The following is an 18,278-nucleotide window of genomic DNA, read 5'->3' as shown; positions in this document are numbered from 1 at the left end:
ATAGACAGGCATTTCTTTTCTCACAATGTGGCAATTCAACCTATATATTAAAATAAAGGAAAATTGACTATGCTTGATTGAGAATAAGATGGGTGTCTCAAAGATGGTTCCACGATTTAAATACTAAATGGTTGATATTACTAGATTGAATGGTGCAATCTGCAAACAACTACCCAAGTAGGTTAAGTTGCAATCCTTTTGCTCGATTCAATTACCCTCTTTAGTAGCCATTTGTCGTATATGGAGCACTATGGGAAACAACTTGCTTCTTCCTAATGATTATCAAGTCTCAAGCTGAGCTATTATTGGTGCCTATCAATTGGTTCTACTCATTTTCTCGGGTCACCACAACAAAACCCAAGGCAACAGCAATCAAAACCAAATAACCAATTAACCAACTGCGCTCCAAAATCTATCAGAGTATGTACGGCAAAGGCCCACCAAGCAAGACTAGTTTCCAAAATCGTCCACTCTTCTCAACGCTTTATCTTATTGACTTGCAACACAGGTGTATCTCAATTGTGCGAAAGTAATAACCATGAGCTCGCTGTGCATGCAGCTTAGTATCGTCGCCCATAGCTACCCCTCGCATTTCATCCCTCGTCCTCGCCCTCGCCCTCGCCCTCGCCCTCGTCAGTCTTCTGTTTCTTCGTTCTACTCGTTTTCCCTCCGACCCTGCGTGCTTCACTCATCATCACGTGCTCTTTCGTGCAGAGCGTTCGCCTCCAGCTTTGAGCCTTCTACAAGCAATTACGAGGTATTTAGCTAAAACAGCTCTGTATCATACCTCTGTGTGTTTATTGTTCTTTGATCACTGAAATCTCAAATATAACACACTCGAGGCGGTAATAATCCCTTGTCTTCCAAATTCTAGCTATGAAAGCAACACCTGTAGGCATCCCTCAGGGCCACCCCTCTGTATGTTAAGCGTCGAAGCTCTAGGAAGCACGAAAATATGATGTTATGAGAGTTGACTCGGCCATTTTCAACCCAATGCATCAAGTACCCTGGGCTTTTGGGAACATTCTTCTTTGAAACGGTCTGCTCATCAATCAGGGCACACTTGAATTTCACGACTTCTTTAGCGAGAAGTGCACTCATCGTCTTTGACATATGCAAAACTCTTAGTTATGCACCTTCTCGACATTGGCGGATAGCTACTTTGCATGTGAAAGTTTGTGTTGCTGTTTCAAAGCCATTACGTTTACATCACCTTGGGGTAGGCACCATTTTTGGGCGTTCAAACAATTGAATGTCCCATGGCTTCTATGAGCTGCTACTGGAGGGTTCTTACAGCAGATACTTTATGTCATTTTTGTGACTAGCACCGGTCTGTACACTGAGAGAGAGAGAGAGAGAGAGAGAGAGAGAGAGAGAGAGAGAGAGAGAGAGAGACAGCCATGGGGAAGTCCAGCAAAGATGAGACATGCCTTCTTAGGAGCACCCCTTGCACGGTAGACTGTGGCCACAACTGCTTTTGCACAATGTTGGCGTGACCTTTGACATGGGCACAACATGGGCAGCCATCCTGGGATGAATGGGGACAACAAGGAAGTATGGAAAATGTTCGATTACACACCCAATTTTTCTTTTGTGACATATCATATGACAGCCTGAATTCAACGAACATGCTTCTCCATATGACATAAAAGCCATAAATGATCAGAACTGTATGATGCTTAATCAATAAACATGTTACATAACCAGAGACTCGTAAGCAGGCTTAAGAGCACAATTATGTAGGCTAAAAGCAGAAACCAAAGTTTTGAAGTCCACAAAGCGCGAGACAAGACAAGCCAAAACATGGTCTAGATTCCATGACTCCATGTGGCATGTGCCATGGATTATGCAATGATCAATCATTTGACATGATTGCTAGGTCATCAATGAGTGAGCCACAACACATGGAGACATCACATTAGCTAAGCAGGGGACGGGATATATAAAACATCGAAATATAATGTGTGTCATATGTTAGACATGATACATGTAGTATGTATCATATACCATGACACAAAACTTCATAGAAAATTCAACTTTCAACTTTTACTACGAAAATTCAACTTTCAACTTTTACTACCCAAATTATCAAGAGTCAAGACTGGAAGTTAATACTAAATCTTAACTTCCAAGAGACGAGTGAGCAAAAGCATAAAAGCCTCATGCTATTAACTAAAAGTAATAGAGCTCACTTTTTTTAATCTGTACGGGCTGTCCATTATGTTTTAGTACAAACTTTCCAAGGTTGACAAAAGGGAACACTTTTTCTATCAATGCTATGCACTATATGCGAAAAAAACGTTAAATCATGTATTTTACATATAATACGCAAAGTAAGCTGCTCTGGATACTAGACATGGGCTCGACTCTATTGAGCCGTAGATAAAAACCATTACATGGTATTGCCTTGCTAGATGCTGTCTTTTTACATGTGCGAGCAGCATTGGTTGCACCCTCTCTCTCTCTCTCTCTCTCTCTCTCTCTCTCTCTCTCTCTCTCTCTCTCCATTTTGAGATCATGAGTGCCACTTTCATATGGTAATCATCTGCACTCAATTTCTTAAGCATCGACCCACTCCAGCCCATAAGTACCTTTTTTCATGGCGTTTTTCCATCAATAGTACCTTCAATCACCTCGCATTTTCTCTTCAAGCACTCAACCCTAGCCTTTTTTGCACACAACAGCAGGTCAGCATTGCAGCGCCCGATCAACCCTAGCGGTAGTAGTTCTCAGCCCTCAAGTGTCAGTTTCAGCCAGCATTTTCATGATTCAGCCCAAGTGTTCAAGATCAGCTAGCGTTTCAAGATTTCAGCCCATTTCCGCCTTTGTCATCAACACCCTCGCCATCGGCAATAGTAGATCAGCCCATATCCTCGTCAAGATCCCCAACAATTTCCCTAATGGTTTGCATTTTCAGCCCTTAGCCTCTCAAATCCAAGCATCAATAGCAAGATCCCATTAGCATCTCAACATTTAGGACCATTGTATCAACATTTGTGCAATCTTAAGCGAATCAGAGTTACTAGGGAACACCTCCCTATGGGTTGGGAACGCCGGAACGGCGTTCCGGAGGGTCTTCATGGCCCGGAACGGCCAGACGTTCCGCAGGGGTTTTTGGTACCGGAACAGCCAGCCTGGAATTGTTCGAAACGGCCCGGAACGGCTGGGAATGGCAGATTTTCAGATTTTTGAGCTTTATCTTGTGAGGCTCCCCCTTCTTAAATGCCCTTCCCCCCACCCCTTACCTTCACAGTGCACACAAGCTCTCAAGGGTGAAAGCTCAAGCTCTACCCTCTCGAATCTCGAGTCTTGACTCTCAAGCTCTAGCCTTGTTAGTCTAGACTCTAGACTCTAGAGTCGGCAAGGCTCTCTCCCTCTCCCCCTCTCTCTCAAGCTCTCTCGAGAGTCGAGTCTCCCACTTTTAAGCTCTCTCTCTCTCTCCGCGTCCCTCCCCCCTCAAGCTCTCAAGCCTATACGACATACATTGGCCATAGTAAGGTTGAATGGTCTTCAAATCAAGTTTTTTGTGAGTATTAGAGTCAAAGGACTCTGACACTACTATTATTCAATCACACAGAGCTTAACATTGCATTATTTGGGTGTTTTTATGCCTCCCGTTCCGCGCCGTTCCCGTTCTGGACCCCTCACCGTTCCCCCGTTCCGCGGGGGATCCCGTCGCCGTTCTCGTTCCGCGTTCCGCGTTCCGCGTTCCGGGTAACTATGAAGCGAATACCTCTCTAGTGATAGAGGGGGGCCCTTGGAGGGAGGTTTGGGACTCCATCCTATGTTCGTCTTCTCTCTCTCTCTCTCTCTCTCTCTCTCTCTCTCTCTCTCTCTCAGTCACAAAACCTTCACTCAGTGTATCTCTGTCTTCTTGCGCTAGAATATTGCAGGTCTCTCTCATGAATCTGGAGTACGCACTGAGCACTTATCGTGTTTATCACCATAAGTCACTTCCGATGCACATTACATTGGTATGAGAGCTCTTTGGCAGTGTTCGGTATCATCACTCAAGAAAAGAACTTAAAGAACCAAGAAGAATCAAAAAAGTTTTGTGACCTTGCCTCAGACTAGTACATGTTGCCAACAAATATAAGCCACTCCCACTCAGTCCATTGTGCTGGGTGCGCTTCCGTCTTCATTGCTAGTCTGAAGGGCCATTTAGCCATAAAGATTTGTTTATTTTTGCTTGTTTGAGATTGCGCATAACCCAAGACCACTTGGGAGTGTCAATCTCTCTAATTTGTGGTTTTGAAAAGTTGCAGGTAACTAGAAGAAGGGCTTGTCCGCCTTCCTTGATTCCTCCTTTCCCACTCCTCGTTCTTCCTTTCCTACTCATTAAGAGCGGACCCGACAGGCCAATCGACGTGAGGTGGGAAAAAGAAACCTTGGTGTGAGCGCAAGGCCGCCAAGGGGTCCACCCGTTGGAAGGAGTTTAGCTTGGGTAAGAGAAAAGCCTTCTTAAGCCAACTTGCAAGCGGTACCAAGTACCCAAGAACCCCAAGTTACTCAAATATCCAAGTACCCCAAGAACCCCAAGTACCCAAGTACTTAGTGCATGGTCATCACTAGAAGCGGAATGGATACATTGCATGAAGGTTGCACCAAACTCCATGGAGGCTTCGATGAAGTCAATAATGGAGATGGTGCTACATTAGGAGGCTCAATGAGCTGCAGGGAAAGGGTGGAGATGATGCTACAGCAGGAGGTTCAACGGGCCGTAGTCGGAAGGGAAAGAATGGCTCTAGAGAGGGAACACAAATCTCTTCGTGTAGCTATTGAAGAAAAGCTATGGAGCTAGAGCGTGAGGCCTTGAGAGACCAGCGCATGCAAGAGTTGGCCTTTCAAGTTCTCTCTAGGAAGAGCGATCCTCAATGATAATAAAGGAAAGGCTAAAACTCAGGAAACCCTGATGAAAAATCTGCTCGAAAACAGATAGTACATTCCTTAGCATGCATCACACTACAGTTCCACAATCATATTTCTATTCATCCATCTTGTCCTTGCCAAATTTGTGGATATCTCAGCATAGTGAAATTAGTCATCACCCCTAGATCGTACTGCTCCTTTACAAATGTCTTGATACACTAAGACCACGACCTAATCTATCTCATCTAAGTTGGAACTTTTGATGCACTGAATTCAAATGCTTGACAGAATGCTATGCGAATGACACAGATGCTCACATCACAGATGTAGTCACAAAACATAAAGACATAAACTTGGCTCATTTGGACGATGCTCTAACCACAATATGCTGGAACATAATTAAATTCTAATTGCAATCCAACAATCCATAAACCGTAGCCTGTACCATTTAGATGATTCCGTATACAACTAAACAAGTTCATACAAAATTTAATCTAATTCAAAATCCATGGTTTTCAAACATTTCCGGATGAAAGAAATTTTCAGTGGCTCCAATATCAAAGAAGATGAGCGCCTTGTTGCCACGTATCTTTCCATAAATTTTGCAGAGTTCTTTGGTAGGATTTGGTGTAGCAATTGCATAGATGTCGGTTTTGCCTTCTTGGTAGGAGACTGCTCATGAGTATTATCCCCTTAATGTGAAGAAAGATAGGAAGTGTGTTCAAAACATCTGTTTTCTTGTTGTAGAGTTTTGGTAGTAAGTCGAGGTCATCCAGGTAAAGTCCAAGTGTCAAGTGAATCCTTGGAATTAGAAAGTTGTGGTCGAGGATTTTCTTTAGGAGCTTGTTGGGTTTTAGGTGCAAATTCAAGTTTTCCCTTCATCAATTTGTAACCAACAGATGCATGGTCCATAAGCTCTTGTATGGTAGTGACTTGCTTGGACTTACAATATTCTTGAAGTGGAGAAGATAATCTGATAGTGAAGTGCTCACATTGATCCTCCAAGGTTAAATTTTCAAAGAAGGAGATAGGATTCAGGAAGGTATATATAATTTTTTTATTTGTAATCTTCTATAGTGTTGATGCCTAGCATTTTCAAGTTACCCCATTCTGCAAGAAGTTGCACTTTAAAATAAGGATGTCAGGTAGCTCTGGTGTCTTTGGAAGACCTTGGGAATCTAGCAGGTTGTTCTTTGATGAGCTCTCCGTGTGGAGATCGCTTGGTCTTTCGATAACGAGCTCCACCACTGCATAGCATTATCTTTAAGAAAAGTGGTTGCTCCTCTCTGTCCTTTCTTCTCCAAAGCACGACACACATGTTTTGCATGATAGAGATGTGATTGTTCGCAAGGATGATGGTTTAGATGATAATTTTTCTAGTGAAGCTAACCTCATTGCAGATACGATCAATCACGAAGAACCGATCTTGGCTCTCAAGTCGAGGTCCAAAGAAATCGATTAATCAGGAAGTATCGTGTGTTTGCATGATTAGTCAACACGCATTGTTCGAGTGTTTCATTCGTGATGGTTTCTTGTATTTTCGTAACCGTCTTTTTTCTGCAGGCATGCCATATTGTACGATGCACATGATTCACTCACGGATGAGCACAAATTTATGCGGATCACTTTCAAAAAGGGAAAAAGTTTGCATTTAAGGAATTCACATTGTTTTCCAATTGTTCGTTTTGTCAATCGCTTTTCCATGTCTCTTCCTTGGCATGCCATAGTCTCAGAAACAGCACGAGCAAGTGTCACGTGACACATCCAACCCTATGTGTCCGTGGACAAGCTACAGCATGATCAGGGTTCAGTCAGTCCAGTCAGTCTAGATTAGAAGTGATCTGGCACTTTTGTGAGTCTATTCGTAGACCGTGCATGCCCAGTCACTTAGTGTAGATGTATATCCTCTGGTTGCACACAATATGATTATCAGAATTCACATCAGAATCCATTAGAATCAGTTAGGGGATTTTTCCAGTGATTTTAGCCTATTTTCCCTATTTTTGGTATATTTCACTTATTATTTTTAAGTGACTTTCCAACAAAAGTAGGTAGGGCAATTTTGCTAAGAAAATATATAAGCAAACCCAAGTTAGCACTAAATAGAAGAAGAGGCAGTAGGAGCACATGCTCAACAGGCACCTTCTCAGCAGAACCCCAGCAGTAACCCCTTGGCTTTTTTGGTTCCTCCATCCTCGCCATAGAAGAACAGCCAGCGTTTTTGGATTCCCTCAGCACCTCCCCAATACCTAGCGTTTGCAGATTCGCTTGATCGCCATCAACATTTGCAGTTCCCTAGCGTTTGCAGATTCCCCATCATCGCCAGCTTTTTCTCAGCCCTAGCGTTTTTGCTAGCGTTAGCAGTCAAATCAGTGTTTTTGGTTTTCAGCCCTAGATGCATCAGATGGTCAGCGTTTTCAGCCCTATTGGACAGCAGCAGATTCAGCCCTAAATGATTGCAGAAGATCCCCTAATTTCAGCCTCGAAAATGCAGCCAAAACAGTCATTTTCAGCCACCGAAACAGCCCCGAATTTCAGCAGATAGAAGACCACAGATTTCAGCCCTAAAGTCGTCGTCGTCATCGGCATAGTCCAAGTTGCATCAGTCCATTGCATTTGCATTGTACCACTTTGTGCAATCAAAAAGTAGACCACTCTCGCCGACGAGAGTGGGGCCTTCGGAGGAGGGTTTTACAACGTCTTTGGTGTCGTATCTCGCTTCTCTCTCTTTCTCTCAATCTCATACACTCGCACGCACAGTGTCCATTCACTTTGTTGTGATCATAGCACTTTCCATTAAGAATGGAAGGCTCTCCCTTCCATAAGAACTAAAAGGAACCTTGAGCACAGTTCGGAGCATTCATCTTGAGCAAAGCGCAAACATTCATTCCGCTGCACCTAACAGTAAGATTGTCAATCAAGCATCGGCATTTCCGTTCTGATTTTCCACATTTGATAGGCTTAAGTCGAAAAGTCAAGATTCGATCTCACTTTTTGCGTGTGTTTGGTGAACGGTTTGGCACTCCGTCACTTTGTTCATCTGCATTGCATGCGTAGTCTTTTCGGAAGAATAGTATTTTTCCAGTCACTCTACATGGAATGGGTATGTTCATGATTTTGTGTTGGAAGTGGTTTCAGGAATTTTCCTCCTTGAAGAAGGTGGACCTACGTCCATAGACACAGCTGGAGCATTGAAGCTGCTACAGATCACTTTGTGTCACTTTCGGCGCGGCCCAAAGAAGCGAGCATTGCATACCTTCAGGAAGTTCAAGTATCGCACGACCCATGCATCAGAGTGGGCCGGCGAAGTGTTCTTCGTAGGATTCCAGGAGTTGTTGGCGCACTCCCTCGACACCATACAGCTCGGTACCAATACCTCACTTTGAAAAGGAGGCGATGTCACGTGTAAATCTAACCCTATGTGCATGTGGATAAGCTATCTCAAGTCTAGGGTTCAGGTTAGCTTAGGAAGTGTTCAGGCACCTTTGTGAGCCTATGAGCAGGCCGTGCATATCCATGCACTTAGAGTAGTTGCATATCCTCTGGTTGCACACAGCATGATCATCAGCATGACATTCCGTACCCATCATGAGCATTTTACAGAGCATAGAACCTTTTTCCCAAAATACACATTTTTCACTTACTTATTAATAAGTTTTTTTTGTTGGAAAAGTGAGTAGGGCAAATTTGCTAAGTCACTATATAAGAAACCTAGCGCTAGCACTTTCTTGCAGAAGAGGCAGAAGAAGTTCCAACAACTTGCAGTGCACCTTCTCAGCAAGACCGGCAGAAGGCCTAGCGTTTTCAGCCAACAAAATTGACAGCATTTTTGGGATCCCTTTCCGTAGCGTTTTCAGCAGCAGATTCAACCTAGCGTTTTTCATCAACAACAGATTCCACCCGGCGTTTTTCAGTTGTAGACCTAGCCTAGCGTGTTGCAGTTTCCGGCGTAAGATCAGCCCCAGCACATCAGCGCTTTCAGTTTCCAACACTTAGACACCGCAGATTCAGCCCTTAGCCTTGCAGATCTCACCTACCCGCAACAGATCCTTGCCGTACCGTCGAGTCAGCCAGCGTTTTCAGATTCAGCCCGCTGTCCATAGATTTCAGCATCTGCGTTTTCAGCACATCGTTGTTGCGTCGTCGTCATCGCTGTCCTCGCCGACATAGTGTCAGAGATCAGCAGAAAATCAGCGTTTTGCAGATTTCAGATTTTTAGCCCTAGCGTTTTCAGATTTCAGCCCATCCTCATCGTCGTCATCATTGTCGTCGACATCGTCGGCAAGTCCATTGCATCTAGACCATTGTACTAGATTTGTGCAATCAATAGCATAGACCTCTCTCGCCATAGAGAGGGGGGTTTGAGAACCGTCTGGTGTCGTATTCTTCTCTCTCTCTCTCTCTCTCTCTGAGAACCGTCTGGTGTCGTATTCTTCTCTCTCTCTCTCTCTCTCTCTCTCTCAGTCTCAGCACCTTCATTCACAGTAGCATCTTCATTCACAGTAGCATTCACTTTGTTTGTGATCATTGCACTCTCTCACTATAGGAACGGAAGGCTCTTCCTTCCGTAAGTAAAAGGAACCCTTGAGCACAGTTCGGAGCACTCATCTTGAGCAAGAACAACATTCACTTGCGCTGCACCTTACAACATGTTACAAACAGTTGATGTGTCAAGCCACTAAAGAACGGAGCCAACCTGCAGATATCGACTGAGGGGCGCAAACCCTAATTGAAGAAGCAACAAAAGAAGAAGCAGCAACGGAAGAAGTTTACCAACTTTCAAAGTCTTGCCGAGTGGCCTATTTTTAAAGAAGAGTTCCCACCAACTTACGGGACCTCGTCCGATGGGGTCAGAGGACCTAAAGAGATTAAATACAACAAGATCTAAAGAGATTAAATATAGCAGGATCCACACACAGAGTTTTGCTTAAACTGTTGATAACGTGGCAGCTGTACGAACGCCCGTAAAACTCGTTGACATGTTGATGTGGCAGATTGTACGGACAGTCCTGCAAAACGCGCTTACAACGCCACATGGCACTTGTACGGATTTCCGTAATTTGCGTTGGCAGCTTTTGACGCCAGCTTTGGGGCCAGATGCTTTTGAGTTTGAAGCTTTTCATGTAATTGCTTTTCATAGGCCAAGGGCCTTTAAATTTGTGCCATGGGCTCATTCTCTGGTATGCTTCTACGTGAAGGTGCAGGGATTGGAGTACCGGCATTGTACAGAGTTCAAGCAATCTAAAGAAATACCGAAAGGGGCAAGGTTTGGGGCCAATGCTTTCCTGGGGTGGAACTGTCACTCCCCATCTCGTGTGTCGTGCATCTCTTTTAGTTTACTGTTATTTGAAGTGCTTAAAGACTTAAAGTTGTTCAATCCGTTCTTTTCAGTTGGTACATGGTGCCCGTCCCCATGACATGTACCTTGTTGTGATCAATAATAAAGAAATACCGAAAGGGGTGCTAGTCTTTGGGGCCAGTTGTAACAAACTGCTGACGTGTCAACCTACTGAAGAACGGAGCTACCGGCCCAGGGGCCTAAACCCTAAGAAGAACAAGTAATAGGAGATGTAACAAACTGATGACGTGGTTGCTCGAGACCAGAAACCCTAACTGTTGAAACCCTAATTTTGGAAACCCTAACCCTAAAACTTGCAAACCCTAATTCTGCTGGCAAAAACCCTAAAACTGCAGAAACCCTAACCCTAACCCTAAGGACAGATTTTCGTGTTTTGCGCTGGTTGATGACGTGGCAGGCTGTACGGATTTTCGTGATTTACATTGGCAGCTTTTTGGCTTTGCTTTTGGACCAGAAGCTTTTGAGTTTTAAAGGCTTTTACTGTAACTGCTTTTCAGGCCAAGGGCCTTTAAATATGAGGCTAGGGCTCATTCTTTGGCATGCTTCCCGGAGAAGGTGCATAGTCTGGAGTACCGGCTTGTACTGTCTTGATGCAATATAAAGAAATACCGAAAGGGGCGCCAAGGTTTGGAGCCAATACTCTCTGGGGTGGAATTCCGCCACTCTGTGTCGCGTGTGCTCTCTCTTTCAGTTCAATTGTTATTGAAGTGCTAAAAGTCTGTTCAATCTGTTCTTTTCTATTAGCATGTGGTGCCCATCTTGTGACAGTGGTATCAGAGCATCAGGCGTGTGCTTTTCTGAAAGCATACCGGTCCTACAAAAGAGTAGACATAGCTATTGGAATTCTATTTGAGGTATCTTCGCCCTCCAACCCGGGCCTATTAGCCACTCCCACCCTTACTTCATCGCGCATCGGACGTGCTCCCGTCTTCACCGCTCATGTCTTACAGGGCATAAGCCAATTAAGATCACTTGCAAGAGAAGGATCCAGATTTGTTTCAAGTCATTGTTTTTCTCAGAAGCAGTGCCATGCAGATGTTGATGTCTACAGCTACCAAGCAGCATACTCCAAGTACTTGGCAAGCTTTCAAGAAATTTTTTTTTTTGCCCGAAGTTATATGGTTTATGACATCTTCCTTCAGAGTGCAACTTCTGGTAGAGTGTGGTATCCTGAAATGCTTGCCATGGAAACCCTAGCAGATTATAACTTGAAATTTCTCGACATCTCTCAGTAGATGTCTCTTCACGAGCACATGACCTTGGGAGGTTCGGTGTGATTGCTATCTCTTGGGACTACCATCGCCGCCAAAGGAACAATGTCTGTCCAAGAGCTGATGGACCATGCTGTGCTCGGCTACGACCTTATGGAATGAACCTAACCCTAATTTTTGGTGCAGGTTTCAAGATGGAAAGTCAGTCGACTTTTCGAGCTCGGCTGATGTCAAGATTGCTTTTTAAGTTCGAGTTCTGTTTGATCTTGATAGATGATCTTGTTTGGAGTTTGTTTGAAAATGGATCGTATCTGTTTGATCTTGATAGATGATCCTGTTTGGAATTTGTTTGAAATGGATGGTATCTGTTTTGAACCTGTTTTGGTGCCGATTTGAATTGTTTGATTCTGGTTTGATACTAGTTTCAATGGTTGGTGATTTTACTCCCGGGTGGAGAAGTGAGAAATACTGTTTTGGTATTGTTTGAACCTAGGAACGACGCAAGCCGATGCCTGGGGAGCGTTTCGTTGTATGTTTGAAAACCTCGGAACGACGCAGGCCGATGCCTGGGGAACGTTTCGTTGTATGCTAGAAAACCTCCGAACGACGCAGGCCGATGCCTGGGGAGCGTTTGGTTGTATGCTTGAACCTCCAAGCGAAACAGACTGCGGTCTTGGAAGCGTTTGGTTGTACAGTCCTCTGAGCTCATGGCCCGGACCTTTTTAGGTTATTGCGGGGGGAGTGACGAGGTAGTCGTTGAGTAGCTTCATACCGAAGACCGTTTGTCTCGGGAGAATGCTCAGTGGCGCTGTTTGTTGTGTCTTGTAACATGCATATGTAAGCATTTGTGTTGCATTGTGATGTGCCAATTATTGAATATTCCTAATTGGATGAGATTGCCTGGGTATGTAATTTTAGTGCATCAAGACACCCGTGGAAGATCAGTACGGTATGGGGTCTGATGGCTAATTTTACTACGCCGGAATATCAAGAGTTCCAATCTGGACGAAAGGAGAAGCTAACTCCTTGATCAAATCAACCGAAAGGAGAAGCTAACTCCTTAATAGAAAGAGCAAACTAATTGTCCCTGGGAAATTTTTGAGCTAACTTGAGTTGTTTTGCAGATATGCTCTAATCGAGGACGATTACTCTCTTTCAAGAAGGGGAGATGTAACAAACTGCTGACGTGTCGACCTACTGAAGAATGGAGCTACCGGCCGAGGGGCCTAAACCCTAAGAAGAACAAGTAACATAAGATGTAACAAATTGATGACGTGGTTGCCCGAGGCCAGAAACCCTAACTGCTGAAACCCTAATTCTGGAAACCCTAATCCTAAAACGTGCAAACCCTAATTTTGGAAACCCTAACCCTAAAACCTGCAAACCTTAATTCTGCTGGCAAAAACCCTAACTCTAACCCTAAGGGCAGATTTCCGCGTTCTGCGTTGGCTGATGACGTGGTAGGCTGTACGGATTTCCGTGATTTACAGTGGCAGCTTTTTGGCTTTGCTTTTGGACCAGAAGCTTTTGAGTTTTAAAGGCTTTTACTGTAACTGCTTTTCAGGCCAAGGGCCTTTAAATAAGAGGCTAGGGCTCATTCTCTGGCATGCTTCCTGGAGAAGGTGCCGAGTCTGGAGTACGGGCTTGTACTGTCTTGATGCAATATAAAGAAATACCGAAAGGGGCGCCAAGGTTTGGGTCCAATACTCTCTGGGGTGGAATTCCGCCACGCCGTGTCGCGTGTGCTCTCTCTCTTTCAGTTCAATTGTTATTGAAGTGCTAAAAGTCTGTTCAGTCTGTTCTTTTCTATTGGCACGTGGTGCCCGTCTTGTGACACTAGTGCTTGTGGGCGTGAAACTCCGCCGTGCCGTGTCGATTCTGTCCCTCTCTCTCTCTCTCTCTATTAAAGTTAAACGATTTTGAAGTTTCCGTTTGTGTGTTGCTATTGATTTCTTGCTTGGAGTGTCCAAGCCTATAACAATGGTTGCGAAGCTTCTTCTTTTATGGAGGATCCGATCCCTTCTGCAGCACACGCAGGTCCCCGAGGAGAATATCGCGCATCGGGCGTGCTCCCATCTTCATCGCTCTGTCTTAAAGGGCATAAGCCATAAAGAACCCCAAATTATACATGGGTTCTCATGGAGAATCTAACAAAGATAACACTTCTCAGGGGGGAGGTAAAGAAAAGTTAAAATCCGGCGCGGTAACTGAAGAAAAGAATGAAGATTTGGGAAATTTTTAGCGGAGAAGTTTGCCAGAGGGGAGTACAAGCGTCAAACTGCAGGTTGACACATGTGTGAAAAGATTGATCAAGTACTCTAGAGACTCGAGATTTGCAAAACACTTGAAGAATCACCCGATTGATGAGATTCCTTCCATGCAGTGGTGGATGTCTATAGCTACCAAGCCGCACACTCTAAGGCAAGCTTTCAAGATTTTTTTTTTTGCCCGAAGTTATATGCCTTCAGACGTCTTTCTTCGGAGCTTCTGGTGGAGTGTGGTGTCCTGAAATGCTTGCCACGGAAACCCTAACAAATTATAGCTTGAAATTTCTGGACATCTTTCAATAGGTGTCTCTTCTCAAACCGAAAACCTTGGAGATCTTGTGTGATTGCTATGTCTTGGGACTTCCATCACTGCCACAGGAACATCGTTTGGCGAAGCCTATTTCGACTATTCAAGAGCTTATGGACCCTGCTGCGGTGGCTACGACCTTATGGAAGAAATTTTGGTGCAGGTTTCAAACTGAAGCCTTGCCAACTTTGGAGCTCGACCAATGTCCAGAATGCTTTCAGTTTTCTGGACTTTGTTTGAGAATCTGTTTGGTGATCCTGTTTGGAATTTGCTCGAAATGGATGGTATCTATTTTAAACTTGTCTTGGTGCCGATTTTGAACTGTTTGTCTCTGGTTTTATTACTGGTTTCAATGATTGGTGATTTACTCTTGGGTGGAGTAGTGAGAAATTTTGTTTTGGTATCGTTTGAACCTCGGAACGACGCCAACGGGATGTCTCGGGAGCGTTTCGTTGTATGCTGGAAAACCTCCGAACGACGCAGACAGGATGTCTAGGGAGCGTTTGGTTGTATGCTTGAACCTCCAAACGGCGCAGGCTGCGGTGGGGGGGCGTTTGGTTGTAAAAGGCCTCTGTATCTCCCGGCCCGGACCTTTTTAGGTTATGCGAGAGGAGTGATGAGGGAGTCGTTGAACAATTCATGGCCTAGAGGAGTGTTCATTTGCGGCTTTATGTTTTATGTCTTGTAATATGCATATGTGAGCATTTGTGTTGCATTGTAATGTGCCAACCACTGAATATTGCATCTTGGATGAGATACTTTTGGGAAACCAATGACCCAGGATATCAAGAGATTCTTATGGGAAGCCAATGACCCAAGAAATCAAGAGCTATGATTTGATTGTCCCTTGGATTGAAATTGGAATGTCCCTCAAAATGACCCTTGGAAATTTTTAAGCTAACTTAGTTGTTTTGTAGATATACGGTAATCGCGGACGATTACTTTCTTTCAAGAATAAGGGGATGTCACAAACTGCTGACGTGTCAAGCCACTGAAGAGCCGTGCCAACTTGCAGATCCCGACTGAGGGGCCTAAACCCTAAGAGAAAGCAAAAAAAGAAGCAGAAGCCGTAGAAGAAGTTTTACCAACTTACAAAGTCTTGCCCAGTGGCCTATTTTTAAAGAAGAGTTCCAACCAACTTATAGGACCACGTTCGATGGGACCCAAGTGACATAAAGAAATTAAAATAAAGCAAGACCACACACACACTCAATTCCTTGCGAGCAGCTGACGATGTGGCAACGATAAGGATTCCCGCGTTTTGCGTTGGCAAGTGCTGACGTGGCAAGTGTATGGATTTTCGTAATTCACGTTGGCAGCTTTTTGGGCTCAATGTTTTTTGGCTTGATGCTTTTGAGTTTGTAGCTTTTCATGTAACTGCTTTCATGGCCAAGGGCCTTTAAATATGAACCAAGGGCTCATTCTCTAGCATGCTTCTTGGAAAAAGTGCAGAGTCTAGAGTACTTGCGTTGTACTGAGTTCAAGCAATATAAAAAAATGTCGAAAGGGATGCCAACCTTTGGGGCCACTGCTCTCTCTTGAAATGGAACTCTGTCACTCCCTGTCTCGTGTCGTGCACCTCTTTCAATTCCGTTGTTATTTGAAGTGTTTAAAGTTGTTCAGTTTGTTCTTTTCCATTGGCACGTGCGCTCGTCCCCGTGACAATGCCATCTAGCAGTTCAGAGGAGGAGAGCTCGTCCTTTTTGGATAGTGAACAGATGAGCAAGAAGACTAAGGAGTTCACAAGGAAGGGGTTCAGATCGTCAGGTTTGAGATGTTTTCAGGCTACCAAGACACCCATCGAGCCCTTGAGTTTGTACAACAGTTTGACGTCGCCTTCTCTGGAGGACGGTTCACAGACACTCCAAGGTGCGAAGGGCGGCATCTTACTTGAAAGGAACTGTTGCTAATTGGACTATTTTCTTATTTTAATGATTAAATCTCTTTTTTAGGATATTTTATTATGTGCACTAAGAACTGTTAAAAAGATTGTAGCTACAGGAACTGCCATCAAGAACGGACAACTTTGATGTGTCATTTGATGGGTGACGGTAAACATCGCGAAGGAGTTTCCGTAAGTTCGGTGGAAAGGGCAGGGTTACGAGTGCCTCTGATGCGTCACATGATGGGTGATGGGTGCATCAGTAAGGGGGCATCCCGTAGGCTAAGGAGGAAATCCGAACTGAGTAAGAAAATACGCGTAAGAACGCAAGCACAAGAATAAAGATGGGTTCAATGAAGCTTTTTACGAAAAGCAGGAACAGTCGCGGGAGGACAGATGTTTTCCCGCGAGAAGTCTGTGTCTGCATTGCATCTGTGTCGTGTCCTGCACCCAGGGACGCTTGGAATGTGTCCGTGTAGCATTGTTTTCACTAATTGAGTGAGTTTTTAAAGTTTGAACAGGTTCACACTTTATTTTATTAAAGTGGCCGGTCACTTTTAAGTGACCAGGCTTTTATTAATAAAATAAAGCAAGCAAGGCCCTTAAAAAAAAAGCCAGCGCTAAAACCTACGCAGGGGGGCTGAATTGTGATTTTCTCTCTCCTCTCTCTAGAAAACGCGATTTTCTCTCTCCTCTCTCTAGGAGCGCCAAGCTCTGCTTTTGGACCCCTATTCCTGCCGGGTGTGAGACCCTATAAAAGGGTAGCCATTGTTTCAGTTTGGAGGAGCCGGAAGCAGCAGGAAGTGCAAGCGCTAGGATTTTGGAGTAGAGACTGGCGACGGAATTTGCAAGTGCTCGCGTGACGACTGAGTACGGAGGTTGATTCTCCGAGCAAGGAGCGACAGGTATAAGGTGTTGATACGCATTGAGAATTGCTGCTTTGTGTGGTTTGTTTTGTAGGAATCTCCCGTCTCACGGGAAGGCCCTTCACTGGAAGTACGGCTTCACGCCTAAGTCCCTTACGGGAAAGTACGGCTTCGCGCCTAAGTCCCTCACGGGAAGGAACGGCCTTGTGCCCAAGCCCTTTACGGGAAAGCACGACCTTCGGGTCTAAGACTACAGAACGGAGGGGTTTCCTCGGGTTCTCGTGCTTGTATAAGAATTCTCCCTGAATAAAAGAATACTCTTAACGGGGGGGGGGGGACCAGCCCATCTTCTGGTCCCCAATACTGTGTCGATCTTCTCCCTTCTCTCATGTTTTCAAAGAATTATAATTTTCAGATTTTCCAAGTGCTTGTGTATGCTCCCGTTTTGTGACAGTGGTATCAGAGCTCGGACTCCTCTCTTTCTCTGCAAAGAAGGACGATTCCGGGAAGAACGGGAAGAACCATGTCGAGCCAAGGAAGAAGCGTTGAAGAGGAGCTTGAACAAGTGCAAGCTCAGCTTGCGGAGTTGCAACAAATCTTACTGTTGCCAGACGTCCAACAGCTTTTGGGCGGAATGAAGAAAACGAATGGAACTGATGCAGCCAAGCATCCAGACAACACTGTTGGCGTTAGACCACAGGAGGCAAGAGAAGAAGAACGTGCCGTGGTGCACAAAGGATCTACGGATCGGAATGAATGGCCTACTACAAGGAAAGGCCAGGAAAAAGCGCTCTCTTTGCTAGACGAGAGCAAGGACATCTCTATCTCATCTCCATCTTACTCTCCTGATTATACTTCTACTTCTCGATCATCTCGTCAGAAGAAGGAAGCCGCTACTACTGCCAGTACCCTACATCAACCTAAAGATAAACCTCGATTCAAGAAGCATGGTCGCAAGTCTCAACATCGCATGAGAGTCTTCAAATCGGGCGACAAGGACATCAAGTTAGAAACCTACAACGGACGGAGAGACATCTCCAAAGCATTGTCCTTCATCAGAAAGTTTGAAGTCGCCTTTACCAATGGGCACTTCATAGAAAAATCCAAATTACGCCATGTGGGGATGCACCTCAAGGAAACGGCAAGTAATTGGTGGTTAGCCAAGATTCTGGAAGGTTCTCAGGCCAGAACTTGGGAGAGCTTCAAATCTGAATTTTATGAACAATTTCTTCCGCCTGACTTCGAGCAGGACATACGGAAGGAATGGGACTGGCTTGCCCAGAAGGAACATGAAAGAGTAACGACCTATGTGGACAAGTATTGGTCGGTTCTTTTGAAGGTCACTCCCTTCATGAAGATTGCCGACGAGGAAAAGAAACGAAAGTTCGAAGCGGGTCTCCAATTGCAGCTTCAAAAGAGTATGAAGGTGTATCCGCATGATACTCTTCAGAGGATGATGGAGTCAGCAATCATTGCTGAGGATTTGCACTCAACTGGGACGCCCAGAAAGATGGAGC

At 44.7% G+C, this 18,278-nt stretch overlaps 1 protein-coding gene across 1 annotated transcript in view; it reads left to right on the top strand.

The window, feature by feature from the left end:
• Positions 1-504: 504 nt before the first annotated feature.
• Positions 505-18,278, top strand: part of SKL2 (shikimate kinase like 2) — a 119,456-nt gene continuing 101,682 nt past the window's right edge. The window contains exon 1 of the mRNA XM_086527575.1: positions 505-757. Coding sequence (XP_086383701.1) covers positions 539-757 — 219 coding nt within the window. The 5' untranslated portion in view covers positions 505-538. The remainder of the gene's footprint in view (positions 758-18,278) is intronic.

Source organism: Adiantum capillus-veneris, chromosome 13 (genome assembly GCF_014529385.1).
Source record: "Adiantum capillus-veneris isolate H3 chromosome 13, ASM1452938v2, whole genome shotgun sequence".
Lineage (NCBI taxonomy): Eukaryota > Viridiplantae > Streptophyta > Polypodiopsida > Polypodiales > Pteridaceae > Adiantum > Adiantum capillus-veneris.
The sequence above is the reverse complement of the archived record's forward strand: the minus strand, read 5'-3'. Positions and strand labels throughout refer to the sequence as shown.